The sequence below is a fragment of the Lathyrus oleraceus genome, chromosome 1 (genome assembly GCF_024323335.1).
Source record: "Lathyrus oleraceus cultivar Zhongwan6 chromosome 1, CAAS_Psat_ZW6_1.0, whole genome shotgun sequence".
Classification (NCBI taxonomy): Eukaryota; Viridiplantae; Streptophyta; class Magnoliopsida; order Fabales; family Fabaceae; genus Lathyrus; species Lathyrus oleraceus.
The window spans coordinates 243,315,736-243,334,330 of NC_066579.1; the positions used below are offsets into that span (position 1 = coordinate 243,315,736).

The 18,595-nt window shown below is 39.3% G+C and overlaps 1 protein-coding gene across 1 annotated transcript; it reads left to right on the forward strand.

Moving 5' to 3' along the window:
* Positions 1-6,884: 6,884 nt before the first annotated feature.
* Positions 6,885-8,158, forward strand: LOC127101662 (eukaryotic translation initiation factor 4 gamma-like). Its single transcript, XM_051039132.1, has 3 exons — positions 6,885-7,301; positions 7,404-7,661; positions 8,147-8,158. The coding sequence occupies exons 1-3, from the start codon at positions 6,885-6,887 to the stop codon at positions 8,156-8,158; spliced, it is 687 nt and encodes a 228-aa protein (XP_050895089.1).
* The last annotated feature ends 10,437 nt before the right edge of the window (positions 8,159-18,595 follow it).

Consider the following 18,595-nt stretch of genomic DNA (forward strand, 5'->3'; position numbering starts at 1 on the left):
GAGATCATTCTCTTAGATGTTTGGTTGTATAATCTTTAAAGATTAGTGGATTAATTCTTTTTTGAAGGCGAAATCACCTTGGCCGGGTGGACTGGAGTAGCTTTGTTTTCTAAGAGAACCAGTATAAAATTCTGTGTGTTCTTATTTTTTGAAAAAGCTTTTATTTTCTAAAACAATTCAAACCCCCCTTTCTTGTTTTTCTCACCTTCAGTTGGTATCAGAGCTTCGACTCTGTTATTGATTTTCTAATCAAACCCTTAACAGTGTAGAGAGATTCAGAACGAGAAAAACTATGGCCAACACCAATGAAAGAGATAGTTACAACGCTAAGCCTCCAGTCTTTTATGGAGATAAATTTGATTACTGGAAAGATAGAATTGAAAGTTTCTTTCTGGGCTACAACGCTGATCTCTGGGACATTGTCACAGTTGGATACATACCACCTGTAACAGATGCTGGAGTTGCCATTCCTAGAAGCAAAATGACAGATGATCAGAAGCGTGAATTCAAGAATCATCATAAAGCCAGAACGATACTTCTCAATGCCATGTCCTACAATGAGTATGAAAGAATCCCCAACAGGGAAACACCTAAAGAAATAATTGACTCCCTGAGGATGACTCATGAAGGAAACTCTCAAGTCAAGGAAACAAAGGCTCTGGCTCTAATCTAGAAATATGAAGCCTTCAAAATGGAGGATGATGAAGCTGTAGAGGTAATATTTTCTAGATTTCAAACTCAAATTGCAGGTGTCAAAGTGCTAGATAAAGGATATACAACTACGGACCATGTCAAAAAGATAGTCAGAAGCTTGCCAAAGAAGTGGAGACCCATGGTCCCAGCCTTAAAGCTATCAAAGGATCTGAACAACATCAGCCTTGAAGAACTTGTCAGTTCACTCAGAAGTCATGAGATAGAACTAGAGGAAGATGAGCTTCAGAAGAAGATCAAGTTTGTAGCACTAAAGTCCAGATCTGAAAGGTGCAAGTCTGACAGAAACAAAGCCTTCCAGGCCGAAGAAGAAGACATTGATGACTCTGAAAAAGAAGATTTTGACGATGAGGAAGAATTACCCCTTCTGACCAGAAGAGTAAAACAACTTTGAAGAAAAAGGAATAATAACTTCAGAAAACCAAGATCCAAAGGAGATCGATCAGAATCAACCTCAAAAGGTAAATCTAACAAAGATGTTACGTGTTATGAATGTAAGGAAACAAGTCGTTACAGAAACGAATGTCCCAAGTTGAAGAAAGACAGTTCCAGAAAAGAGAACTTCAAGAAAAATTCCTTTAGAACCAAAAAGGGACTGATGGCTACCTGGGACGACAGTGAATCTGACTCATCAGAATCAGACTCTGATGAACAGGAAAATGTGGCACTCATGGCTACCACCTTCAAGAATACTTCAGATGAAGAATCTGAATCCGAAGAGGTATTCTCTGAACTTTCTCGATCTGACCTAGAATCACGCCTATCTGAAACTCTAAACTCATATCAGAAACTCAAACAAAAATTTAAGGTTGTAAAAGGTGTGCTTGAAGAAACTCTAGAAGAATGTGGTAAACTTGAGATAACAATTTTAGAACTAAAAGATGAAAACAGAACCTTGATATTAGAAAGAGATTCAACAAAGAAAAATTGCTCAAAACTTGAAGAAGCGTTATCTCAAGCTCCACAAACTTCAAACACAATAATTTATGAATATGAAAAATCTTTTCAAAAGTTTCTGAAAAATGGGATAGAGAGGAGCAGAATGGCATCCATGATTTATGGGGTCAGTCAGAACAATAGAAGAGGAATTGGGTATGATCCTAGTGAAGATAAAACTTCTACTAATGACCAACCTAAATCTCCATTTTACTATCACTATACACATACACAAGCACAACGATTTAATAATGCTAGAAAACCCAAAGTGTTAAGAAACTTTGGGAAAAATAATCACAAAGGACCCAAAAGATTCTGGGTACCAAAGGATAAGATTGTTTATGTTGTAGATATCTTATGCAGCAGAGTTAAAACACCATTCATGGTACCTGGACTCTGGATGCTCGCGACACATGACGGGAAGAAAGTATATGTTCCAAAACCTGGAACTTAAAGATGCTGGATTCGTAGGCTTCGGAGGAGATCAGAAAGGAAGGATCAGAGGCTCCAAAACTATTGGTAATGGTACTCTTCCCTTAATATCTGATGTTCTCTATGTTGAAGGATTAATGCACAATCTGTTATCAATAAGTCAATTAAGTGATAACGGGTATGATGTAATCTTCAATCATAAAACATGTAAAGCTATAAATCAAAACAATGGATTTGTCATATTCACTGGCAAGAGGAAAAACAATATTTATAAAATAAATCTTTCGGATTTAAAAGAACAAAATGTAAAATGTTTGATGTCTGTTCATGAAGAGAAATGGGTATGGGATAGACGCCTGGGCCACATTAGCATGAGAAAGTTATCTTAGCTAAATAAACTCGGGTTAGTCAGAGGTCTACCTAAGCTGAAGTTTTCTTCAGATGCTCTATGTGAAGCATGTCAAAAAGGAAAATTTTCAAAATCATCTTTTAAAAAGAAAAATATTGTTTCTACCTCTAAGCCTCTGGAACTTCTTCACATTGATTTATTTGGTCCTGTGAAAACAGCATCAGTCAATGGAAAGAAATATGGACTACTTATTGTTGATGATTTTAGTCACTGGACATGGGTAAAATTCTTAAAGCACAAGAGTGAGTCTCACTCTGTATTCACTAGCTTCTGTTCCAAAGTGCAAAACGAATTTGACTCTAAAATTATCAGAGTCAGAAGTGATCATGGTGGGGAATTTGAAAATAAATTTTTTGAGGAATTATTTGACTCTAATGGAATATCCCATGATTTCTCCTGCCCTAGAACTCCACAACAAAATGGAGTTGTAGAGAGGAAGAATAGGACACTCCAAGAGATGGCCAGAACCATGATCAATGAAACAAATATGGCTAAGCACTTTTTGGCTGAAGCAGTAAATACAGCGTGTTATATTCAGAATAGAATCTCCATAAGACCTATTCTGGAGAAGACTCCCTATGAACTATGTAAAGGAAGAAAACCCAACATTTCTTATTTTCATCCTTTTGGATGCTCTTTCTTTATTCTAAATACTAAAGAACATCTGAACAAGTTTGATTTAAAAGCACAAAAAGGCATTAAGTTAGGATACTCAGAACGCTCTAAAGGCTATAGAGTATACAACACAAAAACCAAAATTATGGAAGAATCAATTCACGTCAGATTTGATGATAAGCTTGACCCTGAAAAGTCAAAGCTAGTTGAGAAACTTGCAGATCTAGAGATTACTCTTGCAGGTTCTGACGAGAAGATCAAAGCACCTGAAGCAGCTGCCACTCAAACTTCAGAAGCAACTAAATCCCCAGCAATCCCAAAGAAAGCTAAAAGTCGCCTCAACATATCTGAAGAGTTGATTCTGGGAAACAAGAATGAACCTATCCGAACTAGGTCAACCTTCAAGGTACCTGAAGAAACTCCTCTGGGACTAGTATCTCTGATCGAGCCTACTTCCTGTGATGAGGCACTTCAAGATAGCGACTGGGTTCTAGCGATGCAAGAAGAGCTAGATCAATTCACAAAGAATGATGTATGGGATCTTGTTCCTAAACCTAAAGGCACTCACATTATCGGAACCAGATGGGTGTTCAGAAACAAGCTGAATGAGAAAGGAGAAGTTGTTAGAAACAAAGCTCAACTGGTGGCTCAAGGGTACAGTCAACAAGAAGGCATTGACTACAGTGAAACCTTTGCCCCAGTCGCCATGTTAGAATCTATTCGCTTACTTGTTTCATTTACGATAAATCATTCTATCAAACTATATCAAATGGATGTCAAGAGTGCATTTCTTAATGGGTATATATCAAAAGAAATGTATGTCAATCAACCTCCAGGTTTTGAAAATTCAAATTGTCCAGAACACGTTTTTAAACTTAAGAAATCTTTATATAGACTAAAACAAGCTCCCAGAGCTTGGTATGAAAGATTAAGTAATTTTATTCTGGAACATGATTTTATCAGAGGGAAAGTTGACTCTACACTCTTCTGTAAAAACATTAATAATGATCTCATGATATGCCAGATATACGTTGATGATATCATTTTTGGTTCATCTAACTCCTCTGTATGTCAAGAATTCTCTGAGCTAATGCAGGCAGAATTCGAAATGAGCTTAATGCAAGAACTAAATTTCTTTCTAGGAATTCAGATCAATCAAGCTTCAGAAGTCACTTACATTCATCAAAGTAAATACATAAAAGACATTCTGAAGAAATTTGAAATGGCAGAATGCAAACCTGCTAAGACACCCATGCATCCAACTTGCATTCTGGAAAAAGAAGAAGTTAGTCAAAAGGTTTGTCAGAAGCTCTATCGTGGTATGACAGGCTCTCTTCTCTATCTGACTGTTACACGTCCTGATATTCTATTTAGTGTTTGTCTCTGTGCCAGATTCCAATAAGATCCTAGAGAATCTCATTTAACAGACGTTAAGAGAATACTCAGATATCTGAAAGGAACTCCTAACCTACGCCTGATGCATGAGAAAACATCAGAGTATAGACTATCTGGTTTTTGTGATGCAGATTACGCAGGAGACAGAATAGAACAAAAAAGTACATCTAGAAATTGTCAGCTCTTGGGAAAGAATTTGATATCCTGGGCCAGCAAGAGACAATCAACCATAGCCTTGTCTACTGCAGAAGCGGAATACATTTCAGCATCACTATGCACTACCCAGATGCTCTGGATGAAGAATCAACTAGAGGATCTTCAAATCTTTGAGAGTAACATTCCTATCTTCTGTGACAATATTGCTGCCATTTGTTTAAGCAAGAATCCTATTTTGCACTCCAGAGCTAAACACATAGAAATAAAACATCATTTCATTAGAGACTATGTTCAGAAAGGGGTAGTAACATTGAAATTCATTGATACAGACCAGCAATGGGCTGACATCTTTACCAAACCCCTTGCTGAAGATAGATTCTTCTTCATCTTAAAGAATCTGAACATTCAAAATTGTCCTGAATAAAATGTGCCTCCGAGTTATCAAAATAAGATTCTGATGTAAATAAAGTGGATTCTGAATCTGACTCTGATACTCCTACCAGTTAGAAGTCATCTGAGTTAGAAATCTCCAGGAACCAACCCTTTGGTATTCCTGAAGATCAGATAAAACAAACACGTGGAGCACCTTGCGTCTGATCTTGGAACTTCTAGACAACTGTCTAGTAGTAATCAAGAAACAGTCTCTTGAGATATCCTCAAGCAGCATACTGACTGTTGGGATTAGACATCATTTATGAGCTGTAATCATTCTCCCTCTAACGTGCATACTTGGTTTTTGTGCTAAACTCATGTTTTGTGTGTCGTTTTGCATGCGCCCTAATTTGGGTATTTAAACTCTTATCTTCACACATTGCACACTTTTCACTCTCACAAACACTCTTAACCCTCTTGCAAGTTCTTTTCTCCCTCAAGGCATTCCTATAACGTGCATTCAAGTTCTTACACGTTCAAATCAGTGTATAACTTCTCTCAACAGATGAACTCAAATGAGCAAGCTCCAAGTTCAAGCACTCCAAACCCAGCTGTTACCGGTGTCGTCTCCACTCCCATCTACAAAGAACCTCACATTCTTGATCGTGAGCCTCATATTCACTTTGCAACACCTTTTGAGAAACTGGAAGTTTTGTGTGAATCGCTGGTGGATTTTGAAAACATGCGAAGGAACGGTGTTGACCTCACTGAAGAACTAAAGAATCAAAGTTGGGGAAACTACTTCCAACATATCTATGGTCCAGTTTAGACAAACCTGGTTAAGGAATTCTGGAGATTCGTTGATGCTGACGATCACTACATCGTCTCCTATGTTCTGGGAGTCAAGATGGTGATCACTGAGAAGTCCATTGCTGCTCTTCTGGGCATGGAGAAAGCTGGAGGAAGAAGAATTTACAACATTAATCCTATGGCAAACTATATGTCCCATGAGATTAATCCAACTATCTTCCAACAGAACGCTGAAGGAAAACACTCAAAGAACAAGGAACTACATCAGAACCTCCGGGTCTGGATGAAGATCATTTTGGGCACCATCCATCATCGCCCAACTTCCAACTCCTTAGACTACATAAACATAGAATAGAAGTGCATCCTGTACTGCATCCGTAAGGTTCTGAAGCTCTGCCTTCCGACACTCCTCTTCAAGTATCTTAGACACTCGGTGAGATATACCAGAAACAACATGAAGCCCAGAAACTACATTCCTTTGGGCAGACTCATCTCTGACGTTCTAATTGAAAGCGGTCTCGTAGATCATTTGATTACTTTCAGACTCATGGAAGACGTGATCATCGATACTGGAAGAGCTCTGAACACCCACAATCTGAAGAGCATGGGGATTCTGAATCAAGTAAGGGTCAAACCTACTCTGGACACCTCCTGGGAAGCTCTTAAAGATCAGAGAAAGATTCCAAATGAACTCTATCTGCGAAAACAAGGAGTTGAGTTCTCAGACTTCAACTTAGACAGGCTGCCAGAACGCCCTCCAGACTTCATGAAGCGACCACGAGGACCATCTGAGAAGGCGAAGCAGGCGAAGAAAGCGAAGCTGAGAGAATCCTCTGGATCAAGACCTCCAGTACCTCTGACTGGATCTTCTGGTAAGTTTGTTTCTCTCCCTCCTTCTGTACAAACTAAGCCTATTGCTTCCTCTATCCCTCAACCAACACCCATATACACTAACTTAGAAACTCCTCCCTGAACCACCAGACCATCTAATTAACCTTCTCAAAAATTTAACCTAGCCACCACCTCTCTACCCCTTTCGGAAGCAGAAATGCTAAACGAAACAACCTCACCCTCTTCATCTTCCTCTCCAGAATCACCACCCTACTATAACCTTTCCTCAGATACCGAACCATCTGACCCTCACTCCCCAACTCTGGCTCAGCTCCAAACACGTGCTCTGGCCTCTCAACAGCCAACACAATCCATTCCTGAACCAGAAGTCACCTCATCACCCACAGAAGAACCAAACACAACCACATCTGACCCTCCACCATCTGAAACAATTCACGCTGAAACACAACCACCCAACTCTGACATACCCCCACCAAATACATCCGTTGAACCACAAACTCCCACACTCAACCTCATCCCTCCCACTTCTCCACCCCTAGCATTTGAACCTGAAAACACCCTTCCAACCCTTGAGGAAGCAATAATGGTATTTGCAAAAGCTTCGGTTGACAAGGTCAAGTCTCTAACCATCAACTCTGGCATCAGTGATGATCCTTTCGCTGTAAGGACTCACTGAAATAGAGTGATTAGTTGGATGACCTTTGAAGCCTTTAAGCTGAAGGGCCTCTCTGAGCAAGTCCGCAACGACTTCATCAGAGACGTTGAGATCAAACTTCAGGAGCGCCTAGCCAGAGAAGTTGAGGAGCGAGCACGCAAAGAAGCAGAAGAGAAAGCCAAGCAAGAAGAACTGCAAAGGGTAAAGGAAGTTGAAGCCAAAGCTCTAGCTGCTGCCGCTGTTGCCGGTGAAGCTGAAGCACAAGCCAAAGCTGCCGCTGAAACAGAAGCACGCCTAGCTGAAGAGTCTGCCACCAAGGTAGAACAGGATGCTCTAACTCAGGGGGAGTCCTCCACTTTTATCCCTCTGGTTCTAAAGACTCTTGAAGAACTTCAGAAAGAACAGCAGGAAGTCCGAGCCAGATTGGATCAACAGGACTCAGTAAATGTCAACATTTAGAATCTACTGACCCAGCTGCTCCATAGGATGCCTCCACCTCCAAACCCTTAGGCACCTATGACTTGCTTATGTGTTCTTTTCCTTTTGCTTGTTGTTCTTCTGATTTGCTTGTTGCTCTGATTTGCTTGTTATTTTCGACATTCTTGTTTGTTGTCTGTGTTTCTGGCTTCTGTACCTGCTATGTGAATATATCTATATATCTTTTTGCTCTTTCATTTTCACTAAGTCTTTTTGATTCTGACAAAAAGGGGGAGAACTAAAAACAGCTTTGATGATAACATATCTAACTCCTATCAGAACTCTGCAAACATTGTTCCTAATCTTTTTAACTTAGAAATTTGCAGGAGAGTAGCTAGAAACTCCATATCATGGAAGGTCCGGTAAAAACTTCTGAACTCCCAGACTTATCTCAGAGGGACCTCACTTCCATCTGATCTAAAACTCTTATCTAAATGTTTCATCTCTGAATTAAATTTTTTTGTCATCATCAAAACGGGGGAGATTGTAAGAACAAAATTAGTTCTATAATGGAATTCCAGGATTTTGATGATAACAAAGGATGAAACCAAAAATGGCACCCTAACTAAATTTTTCTAAGTGTGTAGGACTCTGAACAGCAATAAAGGACTCTGATCATTTTATCAGATACAAACACAAATCAGATACAAAGTGCTAGAAGATCAGACACATCTGAGGAAGAAGTGTGCCCAAGAAGTTCCAAATCTGAGCAAAGCAAGACAGTAAAAAGAAACCAGAAGCTCTAAAAACTACTGGTCTTAGTTCTGATGATCTACAAGACTAGTACTCTGAGAAGCTCTGATGAAACTTCAGCATAATCTCCTTCTACCGCATGACTCCGATATAACAAGACTCTGATGAAGATTCACCAAATCCAGAAAGAGTAACGGAAAGAATTTCTCAACATAGAAAGGAAGTATTTTAAGAAAGAAGTTATTCAAGGAGACAAAATGGTTATAGCAAGAAACACAGAAGTAATGACATTGAATGCTCATCAAAGACCAATATTCTGTCATCACTCCAATGGTCCTTCTCACTACTATATAAAGGACAACCTACCTCATTGAGAAAAAAAACGATAACACACAGAAAAAGTCATTCATATTCTCTCTCAATTTTCACGAGCTGCTGCTCATATGTGAAAATTGAGAGAGAATATGTATGACTTTTTCTGTGCGTTATTGTTTTTTTTCAATGAGGTAGGTTGTCCTTTATATAGTAGTGAGAAGGACTATTGTAGTGATGACAAAATATTGGTCTTTGATGAGCATTCAATGTCATTACTTCTGTGTTTCTTGCTATAACCATTTTGTCTCCCTGAATAACTTCTTTCTTAAAATACTTCCTTTCTATGTTGAGAAATTCTTTCCGTTACTCTTTCTGGATTTGGTGAATCATCATCAGAGTCTTGTTATATCGGAGTAATGCGTCAGAAGGAGATTACGCCGAAGTTTCATCAGAGCTTCTCAGAGTACTAGTCTTTTAGATCATCAGAACTAAGACCAGTAGTTGTTAGATCTTCTAGTTTCTTTTTACTGTCTTGCTTTGCTCAGATTCGGAACTTCTTGGGCGCACTTCTTCCTCAAATGCGTTCGATCTTCTAGCACTTTGTATTTGATCAGTGTTTGTATCTGATAAAATGATCAGAGTCCTTTGTTGCTGTTCAGAGTCCTACACACTTAGAAAAATTTCGTTAGGGTGCCATTTTTGATTTCATCCTTTGTTATCATCAAAATCCTCGAATTCTATTGTAGAACTAATTTTGTTCTTACAAAGACCAATATTCTGTCATCACTCCAACGGTCCTTCTCACTACTATATAAAGGACAACCTACCTCATTTAGAAAAAAAACAATAACGCACAGAAAAAGTCTTTCATATTCTCTCTCAATTTTCACGAGTTGCTGCTCATACGTGTAAACTCTTGCTCAAATATTTTGTTGTAATACTTGCTTACTCTTAGAAGCACTTTCTATTACAAATTTATTTTGCTAAATTGTTTTTGATCCTCAAGTGACTCTGCGTAGTCTGTATACTTGAGAAGACTAAGAAATCATTCTCTTAGACGTTTGGTTGTATAATCTTTCAAGATTAGTGGATTAAGTCCTTTTTGAAGGCGAAATCACCTTGGCCGGGTGGACTGGAGTAGCTTTGTTTTCTAAGCGAACCAGTATAAAATTCTGTGTGTTCTTATTTTTTGAAAAAGCTTTTATTTTCTAAAACAATTCAAACCCCCTTTTCTTGTTTTTCTAACCTTCATCATCCCCCCATTATATATGTTAGTAAACATCACTTTGTACAAAATACATATGCACACAAAAAGGACTCCCTAGGAGTACCTAGGACACTTTGGGTGCTAACACCTTCCCTCTGTGTAAGCAACCCCCTTACCTGTGATCTCTGATTTTTATTAGTTTTTATTTGAAAACTTCTTACTATTTGGGTTTGGTTCGTACTTTTTCCCTTTTCCCTTGGAAAAAATAAAAGCGCGGTTGATGCGGTGTTTCGCAAGTATACGAATGCGTCAGAGTAATATAAAAGATTGTCGAATCTACAGAGACCAAGTGTCAATCTATCGTTATCTATTGTTATGGTGTTTATCAAAGGCAATCAAAATAGGTGTTTTTAGAGTGTGCGACGAAAAGTAAAATATTGAAATAAATTTAATTAATAAAGACAGGGTCGAATGTAATTCACGTAATCAATTAATAATCCAAGTACTTGCTAATAGAGATACTTATGGGCAGTGTTTCCTACTTTGAAAAGAACTAATTTAACGGGAACTGTTGCTTTCGCGTATTCAGAACTGAGTTGTACTCCCTAATCAAACCCTCTTATTGTCACTTATAAAAAGGCGCACATTGTGTTAGAGTGGTAAACCTATTTTTAAGAAATATAGTATCTTGACTAAGTTGAAAAGTATTATAACCTGGATTTCTTAACCAAAAGAGGTTCTCACGAACCAGACTCTAAACTTATAAACGCGTCTGAAAATAGTTTTAAAATCTCTTTTCTTCTTAAGTTAAAAACTTCTAATGAACTAAACAAAGCGCTTTCGCTGTTTTTGAAATAGTTAAAAACAATTAAGTTTAAAAAGACGTTGGACGGCTTTCGATCTTACCCAACAGAATTGAAGTGCGGGAAAACTTAAGTTGAAAGTTAAAATAGCCCTTAAGTGTTTCTATGAACAATTGTACGGATTATCGGTTCAATTACGATCCTTACATTCTAACCTTATAGATTTAGTTAGACATGGTAAAGTAAAAGTGCATTAAAGTAAATAAAAGTAGTGCGAGTGCGGAAAGTAAATAAAAGTAGTGCGAGTGCGGAAAGTAAATAAAAGTAGTGCGAGTACGGAAAGTAAATAAAAGTAGTGCGAGTGCGGAAAGTAAATAATTTAAAGCGAGTGCGAGGAAATAAATAAATTAAAGCGAGTGCGAGGAAATAAATAATTTAAAGCGAGCGCGAGAAATAAATAAAGTAAAGCGAGTGTGGGAAAATAAATAAAGTAAAGCGAGTGCGGGAAAATAAATAAGATAAAGACAAGTAATAAAAACCTGCTCCAATCGGAGGGTTGAGTAAATTGCAAAGCGGAAATGAAAATGGCGGCAGGATTAACTTCCTTCCAAAGTGCTCCAAACTCGATTACAGACTCTATCACAGACTCGATTACACAATTGTGGTAACACTCCAATGCGAAGCGATTACCACTTTAAAATACTGAATATATGCCTAAGTGAAACAAAGTTGCTCTGAGTTTGCCTCTGCTCTATGTTTGGATGATTGTAAAAGTGATTTCGAGTTTCTATTTATAAGCTAGTAAAAAGATGGAAATGACCAGGATGCCCTTCAACTTGAAAATGGGAGGGAAAACTTTTCCTCTTGTGGCGCCCGCCACAAGGCCATGGCGCCCGCCACAAGGCCAATCTGAGGCGCCTTAGTGGAAGTAGTGGGGAACGTGGAAGTTGAGGGAAGTTGAGCTCGGACACGTCATGGCAGGGTCTATGGCGCCAGCCATGGTGTAGGCCACAAGTACAAAATGCTGAATTTTAGGGTTTTTGGCTCTTTTTCGCTCCTCTTCTCGATCGGGGCTCCGATTAAAGTAAAAACCTGAAAACAAAGGAAAACATAGCAATAACACAACAAAATAACCATAAAACGACTAGAATGCATGTGAAATCGGAGTCGAAAATACGGTAAATTTCAGTGTTATCAAACTCTCCCACACTTAAACCTTTGCTTGTCCTCAAGCAAAACATTAAAAAGCTCATAAAAGAAAATTTGTGTCAACGAGTGCTTCAGGTAAAAATTCTAAGTTCAAGTCGGGATGCAGTGATAGGTACTAACTGAGTGAACTAAGGGTATCATGATGACACTAATCCGCAAATACGGACATAAACTTCATTCCTATATTAACCAACCCATATTATCCCACAATACCTAGGCCTGCCTCTTCATCTCTTTTTGTGTCCTTTTCATTCAGGCACAATCACATTAAGCCCGTTATCCGTACATGCTTCATAGTAGAGTGGCCTGTTAGTGATTATGATTTGAGCATGGGGTTTCTGGCACATAAATATGTGTAAACCCTTTTATTGGACCCAACTGTAGTTGTGGGGGATCGGATCGTAATCCGCCCTACCGAGTTCAGTGCCAGATACCTCTGAACCAACTAACAATGGGTAAGTTTTTATTTTTCTTTTTCTTTTTCTTTTTCTTTTTCTTTTTGTAGAAAATTTTTACAATTCTTTGGTTTAAATGACTTTGTGAGGGTCACCTATACCGGAGTTGCCTTTTTGCTTTCTTTTATTTTTTTGTTTTTCTAGATCATTCACTTATTTGCATCGGTCCCCTACGTAGAGGATGCGTAGGCCGGAGCTGACTGCTGAGATAAACTACTGAGGACTTATACGGAAATGATGATTAGGGCCATGGTATATGGGGTTTCGGGAGTGGTTCCTATATTTACGATGTCTATGGTGCTAAAATAATACTGATGTTTCGCAAAGTTCTCCCAAGTCACCGCATCCTTACTCAAAACATGTCTTTAAAACCTGAAAACTTTCGGAATAACACTATTTTCTTTTGCAATTTTTTTTTTTTGGTGGGGCTAAAGGTATGGGGAGGTAGGATTGTACTAAAGATCTACTATTTTGGTGACTCGTCAGACTTATGCATTATACTAAAAAGCAAAATAAACAACTAAAAGGAAATAACAATAAATAAACTATCTAAAAACAGCAAAGAAAAAGCGATAAAGGAAAAAACGAGAAAGGTAATAAAGAAAAGACGATAGAGTCTCCTCCCACACTTAAATCAAACATTGTCCCCAATGTTTCGAAATAAGATAAGGGAAGAGTTACCTGACAACCTATTGCTGACCACTAGTGCCCTCGCCATCCTGAGGTGGACGACGGGATCGGGTACGACGACGGTCCCTCTGATCCATCCTCGCCTGCAGGGCATCCTGAGCGGTCCTCACCTCTCGAAGGTTACCCATAATGGAACCTTGAGTGGCTTCAATGAGTGCCAGGTGTCTCTGGTGGTAGTGTTTCTGACGGGCTTGTGAATCTGTGATCGTTTGCAGGGACTGTAGAACAGTATCGAAGGACCTGTCTGTCCTCCGCTGCGACTCTTGTATGAAGCTCATGTTATCCGCCATTTGCTGCTGGATGGTAGAGAGTAGGTCGTCACGCCTCTGCTCTCTAGCCCTGTGGTCACGCCATATCTCCTATGTAATATAGAAGCCAGGAATGTTAGGAGGAAGATGGGGGGACATATGGGGTACGGGAGATCTCTCTCTCCGATCATATTCATCATTGGTGTCATGTCCCGCCTCATCAGGAATGTTAGGAGGAAGAGGACCCAAAACAGGTGGAGCATCTAAAGCGTAGGTCCAATTCCTTTCATCTCGTACATCTGTACGTCTATTGCACGGTAAAACAACAGATGGGATGGCTACACCATGAACCATAAGCATATAGCCTCCTTCTCTCCTCGAACGATACAGTTTCATGTCTCTCAAAAATTTTAGGTTAATTGTGCGAGGAGGTAAGGGGTCTAGGGTAGCCATCTCATTGTTCAGCTTAAGCGCCCGAGCAATAGATGTAATCAATCCACCAAAAGAAATCGGTCCCGCTTTATTCAAAGTTAAAGTCATATGAGCAAGCATGAACGGGACCGAATTAATACGTCTATTGTGAGGCTTCCTTGTGAAAATAGAAGCTCTCTAGCATTAACCTTATTTGGATTCTCCCGGCCAAAAATAGTACATGCCAACAGGTATCTAAAAACTCTGATGGCCGGGTTGTGGATAGTTGAGGCAAGAACTCCTTCAAAAGAGTTTATGGAAGTGTTTGATAATCGCTCCCAAAAGGAAAATACCTCAACTGACCACTCTGAATCCAAAGGGGCCTCACAAATAGCACCGTCCCCATAAGGGATCCCTAACAAGCTGGCTAGTTCGTCGGTACTGAATTCGTATTCAACAGCAAACATTCTAAATCTGACAGTACCAACTGTGCTAGCAGTGTTAGGGTTGACAATATAAATCAAGGAACTCAAAAATTCAATTGTTAATCGCTTATATGTAGGTTCTTTGTTGGAAAAGAAATTATGCAAACCTAAATTATCTAATAAATAAAATATGCTATGATAGATACCTAAAGGGTAGAGACAGTTTTCGTCAACATACCTTGTCGGGAGGATATCCCGATTCTTCAACCGTTCGATGATTTTTCTTTGTCTATCCCCCAGTTTTCCTCCTCGAAGAATGAATCCGTTAAACTCCATTTGAAAGCTCTTGAAAAGTGATGAAGAAGATGAAGTGGTTTGTGAAAAGGTTGGATTTTCAAGAAATCTGACAGATGAAAATGAAAATCGGAAAAATGATTTGTACGGTGTGGTGGTTAGAAAAGTATGAGCTTTTTGTGGGTCCAAGGATGTTTTTCCAAGGTGAAAAAATGGGTTTGGAAGGTTGTAAGGTGTGAAAATGGTGAAGAAAGGGGTTTTGCCCCGACCTTTTACAGACGCTGTGGCGGGCGCCACAGGGTCTATGGCGGGCGCCACAAGGCAAAATCTGGCTGGGCCGGGTTTTGGTCCTTTGGCTTGGGCTTCTCTTGTCGTTTGGCTTTGAGGGGTCCGGATAACATTTGTTTTTTGATTTTCCTAGCATCATTGGCTTGCATAATTTTATAAAAGTAAAAATAAAAATAAAAATGAAACAAAAATTAAATATTAGACTAATAAATAATTAAACAACTAAAATAAAAAATGCAAATAAAACAAACATAAGACATATATAGATAAAAGTAGAAATATCGATGTATAGATGTAGTTTATATAATATTCCAAATGCGATAATATAAGATGGGTTATGTAAATACGAGAAAAATAAAATAAAAGAAAGATAAAATAAGATGGAATGGTGAGATCATATAGTAAGGATGTCATCTTCCTGAGTGGATCCACGGAGCGTGGCTACTTCCTGCCTGAGCTCTGCGATCTCCTGATATAGACAATCGACTTCAGTAGCATGGGTGAGATCAGACACTCCCATCTGTAAAGTGAGGTCAGCCACCTCCTGTTTAAGCTTTGCGATCTCTCTACGACACTCAGCAATCTGAGTGCGGATGTCGGGGGTCTGCAATGAAAGATTATTAGAGAAAACAGTGATTCTGGGAGATGGTGGTGTAGGCGTGTATTCAACAATGGGTGGTGATCTCGGCTCCTCGACGGTCTCTCCCTGGCCCTCCAGGGCATAACTCCAATTCGTTGGATCATGCACACTGGTCATCATAGGATCTGGCAGTGTGAAATACTGGATAGCCTCGCTGTCGACTAGCAATCGGAACTGACATGGGTGGAAAGAGGCTCTCCTCATCAACCCTCTGGTCAAACAGAAGTCGATGTCCATGGTAGTGTACCCACAGTAGGTCCGAAGATGTAACAGCTTGCGAGACAGACCTAAAGCGACAGCAATCTGCATGATGATTCCGCCAACATGGATGACTCCTTCGGTAGATTTGAAGATACCGCTGAGACTGTATAATAAAAAGTTCCCACATGCTACTGGGCGAGACTGGGATGCACAAAATAATAGGAAGATCTCCTCTTCACTTAGTAGTGTCTCTGCATTCGGTCTTCCCAAGAAGGAATATGCTAATATCATCTGAAAGTATCTGAAGGCGGGGTTATGTATAACATGAGATAGCTGCGTAGATGGATCTTGGCTTCCGCCACCCGATATATCACTCCAAAACTTCTCCACCTCCTTACCCATAAAATATCCCATAGGTGTCTCCGGGATAGCATCAGGAGTGGTCTGGAAACCCAATAGGTCGTCGAACTCTTTCTGGCTGAAGGAGTACTCAACTCCAAAGAGCCTGAAAGCAGCATACCCATCTGGTCCAGAGTATGGGTCATAGTCGAATGAACTCAGGAACTCCAGTGTCAGGTTCCTGTAGGTGTTACTCAAGTCATCAGCAAACTCGTCCCAGTGAAGCTGGTGGCTAAGGAATCTGATACTCGACTCGATACCCAGTGCCTCCATACAGTGCTGATATGGATAACGTGTGGGTGCCATAGGGCGCTGATACAGAGCGATGTAGCGCTCTCTCTGAGCATTATCTCTATAGGCCACGTGCATGTCATCGAAATTCTGCATCCTGTAAAAGTTAAGAAAGTGATCCTGAAAATACAAATCATTCAAATTTTAGTCTCAATGCAAAATATGATAAAATAAAATAAAAATTAAATTAAATAAATGCGAAAAAAGTAAAATGGAAGAAAAACCATGGGTTGCCTCCCAGGCAGCGCTTCTTTAACGTCATTAGCTTGACAATTAGAATTTATAAACTTGTAGTAGTAGGAATTAGTGGATCAATCAGGGTGTGGCTTGAGTAGTATGCTGGAATGTCTCCTCCTTCGTAGAGCTTCAGTCTTTGTCCATTTACAATTAATGGATTACAGGTTTCGTTCTTGATTTCCACGACACCGGATCTCAGAATCTTGGATACTTCGAAAGGACCAGTCCACCTTGAACGTAGCTTTCCAGGGAAGAGTTGTAACCTAGAGTTGAAAAGGAGAACAGGATCGCCTATATTGAAGTTTTTCGTTATTATTCTTTTGTCGTGATAAGCTTTTGTCCTCTCTTTATATATTTTTGCATTCTCGTAGGCCGATTGCCTAAGTTCTTCTAATTTATTAATGTCTAGGGTACGCTTTTCTCCAGCGGCTAGGTAGTCTAAATTCAAAGTCTTAATGGCCCAATAGGCCTTATGCTCTAATTCGAACGGTAAGTGACAAGATTTTCCATAAACTAGTTGATAAGGAGTAGTTCCTATAGGGGTTTTGAAAGCGGTTTTGTAGGCCCATAATGCTTCTTGAAGCTTCTAAGACCAGTCTCTCCTAGAAATAAAAACAGTTTTCTCTAGGATTTGTTTTATCTCCCTATTAGATACTTCGACTTGGCTACTAGTTTGTGGATGGTATGGTGTTGCTACTCTGTGCCTAACTCCATATTTTCTTAAAAGTTTGTCAAATATTCTCGATATAAAGTGTGATCCTCCATCGCTTATGACTAAACGTGGTGTTCCAAATCTAGGGAATATATAGTTTTTAAATAGTTTGATTACTACCCTAGTGTCGTTTATGGGTGCAGCTATAGCTTCAATCCACTTAGACACATAGTCTACAGCTACTAAGATATACTTGTTTCCTAAGGATGGTGGGAAAGGTCCCATGAAATCTATACCCCATACGCCAAAGAGTTATACTTCCTGAATGTTTCTTAGAGCCATTTCATCACGTCTTGAAATGTTTCCAGTGCGTTGGCATCTATCACATTTGACAATGCAAGCATAGACATCACGCCACATGGTAGGCCAAAATAGGCCAGGTTGAAGAATTTTGGCGTATCTCTTAGAGGTGCTCGCATGTCCACCATAAGGTGCAGAATGACAATGCTCGATAATATTATTTACCTCTTCTTCTAGAACGCAACGGCGGAAAATTCCATCTTTACCCCTTTTGAAAAGGAGCGGTTCGTCCCAATAGAAGTTTCTCACATCGTGGAAGAATTTCTTCATGCGGTGGTAGTCAAGATCAGGGGGTACTATATCAGTAGCTAGGTAATTAACGAAGTCCGCATACCAGGGTACGTTACTTATTGCTAAGGAATTTTTGGGGTGCTCATAAAGGTCTAGGTTATTATCTTCAATGGTTTCTACTCTAGCTATCAGTCTATCATAAGCGAAATCATCATTTATGGGTACTAGTTCTGGTTTTAAATGTTCTAGCCTAGATAGGTGATCGGCTACTACATTTTCAGTGCCTTTTTTATCTCTTATATCTAAATCAAACTCTTGTAGTAATAGAATCCATCGGAGTAACCTGGGCTTGGCATCTTTTTTACTTAATAGGTAACGAAGGGCAGCATGATCGGTCTAAACTATAATTTTTGCTCCTACTAGATAAGATCTAAATTTGTCTATAGCGAAAACTACAGCGAGTAATTCTTTTTCAGTTGTTGCGTAGTTAAGTTGGGCAGCATCTAGGGTTCTACTGGCATAATAAATGGCATGTATTTTTTTATCTTTCCTTTGTCCTAAAACGGCTCCAACTGCATAATCACTAGCATCGCACATTATCTCAAAAGGTTCTGACTAATCAGGTGGTTTCATAATGGGTGCAGATACTAACGCTTTCTTTAAAAGATTAAATGCGTCATTACATTTTTCATCAAAAATGAATTCAACATCTTTCATTAAAAGTCC

Excerpts from the sequence above, each read along its gene's own strand:
- LOC127101662 (XM_051039132.1), top strand. The coding sequence starts at position 6,885 with ATGCTAAACGAAACAACCTCACCCTCTTCATCTTCCTCTCCAGAATCA. Across the intron at positions 7,302-7,403 it reads CAAAAGCTTCGGTTGACAAG|CTGAAGGGCCTCTCTGAGCA; the intron begins GTCAAGTCTCTA and ends GAAGCCTTTAAG.